We start from the raw sequence: 4,640 nt of genomic DNA on the forward strand, positions 1-4,640 counted from the left end.
TGTTTTGTGCTTAACTACCTCACCTTTTGAATTTCAATTTAGCTTGTAAACCCATTTTAGTCCTATGTGTTTGTGTCCCGGTGGCAAGTCGACGATAGTCTATGTTGCATTCTTCTCGATTGACTTGATTTAATCCATCATCGCCTTCTCCCAGGCAATTTGTTCGGCAGCTTCGTGGTAGTGATATGGTTCTTCTATGTCAACAAGTAGTAAATATTCACCATATTTTTCCTGAAGCTCCAATATTTGAGCATCTCATATTAAAGAATCAATATTTTTGAAAAACATGGATCTATCGTCAGTGCTGGTGGAGCGTTCTCCTGATAATGGTGATGTGGTCACAACTAGACTAACAGGTTCGGGCATTGGTGATCCAAAGGTTGACATGCTCTATCCTAAGGGACTCGCTGTATCTTCCTCCGAGGATCTATCTGGTACTGAATCTGACTGAGGCCTCAAGATTTGGCATCCTTCGACAGTAAGAGGTTGGCTATCGCTGATTTCTGAGTCTGTATCCCACCTCCATGCGACGTTCTCTTCAAACGTGACGTCCCTGCTTATATAAATCTTTTTGTGGTGAGGATTTTAAAGGTGATGTGCCTTGCAGCCCTCTTCAGCGCCAAGATACACCATTGCCTTCGTGCGATCATTGAGTTTCTTCTGAAGGGGTGTCTTAATATTTGAGTGAGCAGTACAACCAAACACTCTTAGATGAGTGAGGTTTGGCTTCGTTCCGCACCATATCTCAAATGGTGTGCAATCTCGAGTGCCTTTGTTGGTAGTCGATTCAGAATGTACACTGCATGTCTCATGGCCTCCCTCAATAACTCGTTTTGGACATGCATAGTTTCTAGGAGTGATCTTGCCATCACCATCACTGTCTGGTTTCTGCGCTCTACTACTCCATTATGTTGTGGCGTGTAGGGAGCGGTCAGATGTCTTTGAATCCCTTATATTTCACAAAACATAGTGAACTCTGTTGATAAGAATTCACCGCCATAATCGGTCCTCAATTTTTTGACTCGGTACCCGCTGGCAGTCTCCACTTGCTGTTTGAAATTTTTGAATGTGCTACACGCCTGGTCCTTCGATCTGATCATAAAACTCTATGTCCATCGCAAATAATCATCAACAATTAACATAAAATATTTGTTACCGGCTGTTTTGAGGGAGTGATTGGTCCGCAGAGGTTGGCGTGTAGAAGCTCAAGTGCTTTCTTTGCTCGATACCGTGTTTGTGTTGGAAATGGCTGTCGTGGCTGCTTAGTGATAAGGCATCCTTGACATAGCTGATTCGGACGTGTGATCAGTGGTACACCAATCACCATTTTCTTTTCTATTAGCTTTCTCAAGGCCTCGAAGTTGACATGCCCGAGCCGAGCATTCCACAACCATCCTTGATCTGAAATATTTACTATCAAGCATACTAGAGCTCAAGAGGTGATTGTAGCCTTGTACAGTCGGTTAGATTGACATCAAACCTTCATGGTCAGGATCCCACTCGAGTTGTATATCCATAGATGCTCCTCTTCCATCACTAGTTTGTTCCCTGTTTCGGCCAACTGTCCATAACTAATGATATTATTATGCAAATCAGGGATGCAATATACCTCATCGAGTAATCACTGCTTGTCGCCCTTGAAATCGAATAGTACAATAATTTTCCTTTACTCTGAAATTTGGATTCAGCCCCAAATTTTACTTCTCCTTGCACCGATTCATCCAGGTGACGAAAGTGTTTGCGCTCTCCAGTCATGTGATTACTTGCTCCATTGTCGAAGTACCAAGTGTCACCTTCGGGTCCATCTCCGTCCTTTGTTCGAGCATTTGTTTGTTCCTTGCTTAATAGAGCTCGATTTTCTCTTTTTGCCGCAGCTGACAGTAAAAGTGCGGGCTCCTTTTCCTCTGTGCACGTTAGGTTGGCTTATGCCTTCCGTTGTTTACTCTAACACTCTGATACATAGTGCCCCACCTTGTTGCAATTGTAGCACCTTGTATGGCTCTTGTCGCGGCTTCCCCCGCCAGCACCTTTTGTGTTCTCCCTGTGTGTAGCGTTTGTGTGCTCACTTTTGCCACGACCCTTTCCCGTGACCACGTCCACCCCGGCCGCGATTGCCGCTTCCTTCACTAGGGTCTTTTTCCTTTCCACATTTGTACTTATGCTGCTCTTTCCAATCTGTCTAGGCAAGAAGTAGCTGACTGAGTAGCTGACTGCCACTTTTTCCGCTAAGTGTTGTTTGCCGGATGCGCTTCTCGAATGTTTTAAGACGTCTAACGGCTTCTTCGAAAGGCATGGTGGGAAGATCATAGAATTGTTCGATTCCGGCGATAACCTGGTAATACTGAGTAGGCACAGTGTCGAACAAATTTTTCACCATGTATGCGTCATTCAACGTAGCTCCCAAGTTGGCATACTTTGCCGACATGCTGATTTGTTTTTTATGTGCTAGCATCGTTTTCTTAATGTATTCTTTTTTGACATACTTAGCCGTTGTTTATCATCTTCCTATCCCTAACTATAAGTCCCGCTACAACCCTTATTGAAAGTCCATTTGATTCTTTATGTTATATTCAAATGTTTTAAGCAAGGGAGATTTGATTTTTACTCAAGCCTATATGATAATCTTTTATTGCACTGCCTGAGTGTTGAACCAATTATACACTTATAACTTCATAGAGGATGTGCATATACACTTTATCTTGTGAGGTCGATTTGGCTTAACGTGTTGAATTTCGAATTAAAATGGTTGTGTTGGATTCTCTTTTCATATTGAGTCGCTTGCGTTTTATTTTGCTTATTTAAAATCTATGCTCGAGGGCAAGCATGATCTAGGTGTGGGGAGATTTAATAGTTAGAAATCTCATGCATTAAATATTCATGTTATATGTGATATTTGATTGTTTTTAATTGGATTCTACCTAATTTCAGTGCGTATTGTTTATTTCCGACATGCAAGAGAGAAAAAGAAAATTTGGCATGATTGGAAGAAAAAGCGAAAAAAATTTCAGATTTATACCCCCGAGTTAGTCATGTCCATGATTAACTCCACCTTCTTGACATGAGAATTTAATTAAAGGGCCAAAGTCCAACTGCTAAAAAAATAGGGCAAAACTAAAAGAAAAAAAAAATGAGGAGAGTCACATACGAACACGCAGAGATAAGAGGTAAAGAACAGCCAGAGAGAAAATACGAACCGGAGCAGGAGACTGACAGACTCATAGATTGTGCATGAGCAAATCGACATAGAAGATTTTCCCTCAAAGACTTTATCTTTCCTTATTGTTCCTTGCTATTTAATTATGTAGTAGATATCTTTATAGTTTGGGGATGATAATGTTTTGGTTCTTATGTTTTGGAGATTCTTGACTTTCTTTATAAAAGTTCTTTTTAATTATCAATATTTGTCTAATTTTGAAAATAATGTTTGTGATTGTTAGATTGATTGGATATTTTGGTACCGATATTTAAATTAGTCTGATAATCTAAAGTCAATTCAGGTAGGATATCTGTAATTGTATCGCACTTGAATATGTGACAACCAGGTTGAATAGTTCATTCTCATGGGTTAGACAATCGAATCTAATTGCTCCTCCTAGGTAGTAATTGTTTTGAATTGGGTTTTTCTAAATTAAAATGCGATTAGACAATATTTCTTATGGACGCACCTAATTTTATTAGCTTAATTTAGGGTAGTTAACGGTAGTACCTTAATTACCTATACTGTAAAAAGGAAAATTGATTGTCAGAGCTTGTTGATAACTATAACCAATTTATTGATACTTTAATAAGAACTAAGTTTATTAAATCCATGATAAAAACACAAGTGTCATAACTGCATCATCCCTTAAATCAAATTGCTGCGTATTTTCAGCCATCCTCGCAATAAGATCCCAAGCTTGTGCTGGCGTCTTATTTACTAGAGCTCCACCACTTGCAACATCGATGATGTTCCTGTCCATCAATGACAAACCATCATAAAAATATTGAATCAATAATTGAGGGGGAATTTGATGTTGTGGACATTTAATGATAAACTTATTAAATCGCTCCCAATATCCTTGGAGCGTTTCACCTGATTGTTGTTTGATGCCACATATTTCCTTCCTCAGAATCGCAGCTCTGGAAGCTGGAAAGTCCTTCTCCAAAAATTTCATTTTCATATCGTTCCACATATCGATGCTTTGTGGGAGATAGTAGAGCCAATCCTTTGTAGCATCTTTGAGTGAGAATAGGAAGACTCTGAGTTTGATCTGTTTGTCAGTAACATCTGGTGGTTTCATGCTGGAGCACACCACGTCGAACTCTTGCAAGTGGTTGTGAGGTTCTTCGCCTGCAAGTCCATGAAAAGAAGGCAGTAAATGAATTAAACCAGATTTAAGTTCAAAAGCAATCGTGTTATTCAGAGTTGGAAAGTTAATGTATAAGGGCTGCTGCGCCAAGTCGGGAGCAGCCAACTCCCTTAGAGTGCGGGTATCCTTAGCCATGATAGTCTCTTGAGCACTTTTAGAGTCGCTAGAGCTAGAGATTCTGAGGTGGGTAAAAGAATCGGCCAGCTTTGCAACTTAAGCAGCTTTTCGTTGTTTGGCTTCCTTTCGCAGCTTTCACTTAACCTTCTCGATCTCAAGATTAAATATCACTTC

At 40.2% G+C, this 4,640-nt stretch overlaps 1 protein-coding gene and 1 non-coding gene across 2 annotated transcripts; one reads left to right on the top strand and one right to left on the bottom strand.

Annotated features, from left to right (window-relative positions):
• Window positions 1-707: 707 nt before the first annotated feature.
• Window positions 708-2,425, bottom strand: LOC127252406 (uncharacterized). The gene is made up of 6 exons (XM_051276558.1): window positions 2,200-2,425; window positions 1,610-1,904; window positions 1,481-1,548; window positions 1,157-1,401; window positions 995-1,106; window positions 708-949 (listed from the first exon to the last, which is right to left on the bottom strand). Exons 1-6 carry the CDS (start codon window positions 2,423-2,425, stop codon window positions 708-710), a joined length of 1,188 nt encoding a protein of 395 aa, XP_051132515.1.
• Window positions 2,426-4,005: 1,580 nt separating this feature from the next.
• On the top strand, window positions 4,006-4,112 carry LOC127252741 (small nucleolar RNA R71). The gene has a single exon (XR_007839134.1). It is a non-coding gene; the product is annotated as a small nucleolar RNA R71 (small nucleolar RNA).
• The last annotated feature ends 528 nt before the right edge of the window (window positions 4,113-4,640 follow it).

The sequence above is a fragment of the Andrographis paniculata genome, unplaced genomic scaffold (genome assembly GCF_009805555.1).
Source record: "Andrographis paniculata isolate CXL003 unplaced genomic scaffold, ASM980555v1 Contig46END, whole genome shotgun sequence".
Taxonomy (NCBI): domain Eukaryota; kingdom Viridiplantae; phylum Streptophyta; class Magnoliopsida; order Lamiales; family Acanthaceae; genus Andrographis; species Andrographis paniculata.

Coding starts and splice junctions, on each gene's coding strand:
- LOC127252406 (XM_051276558.1), bottom strand. CDS start 2,425: ATGTCGGCAAAGTATGCCAACTTGGGAGCTACGTTGAATGACGCATAC. Junction 1,549..1,609: donor AGCAGTGATTACTCGATGAG/GTATATTGCATC, acceptor TGGCCGAAACAG/GGAACAAACTAGTGATGGAA. Junction 1,107..1,156: donor TCACTCCCTCAAAACAGCCG/GTAACAAATATT, acceptor CGATGGACATAG/AGTTTTATGATCAGATCGAA.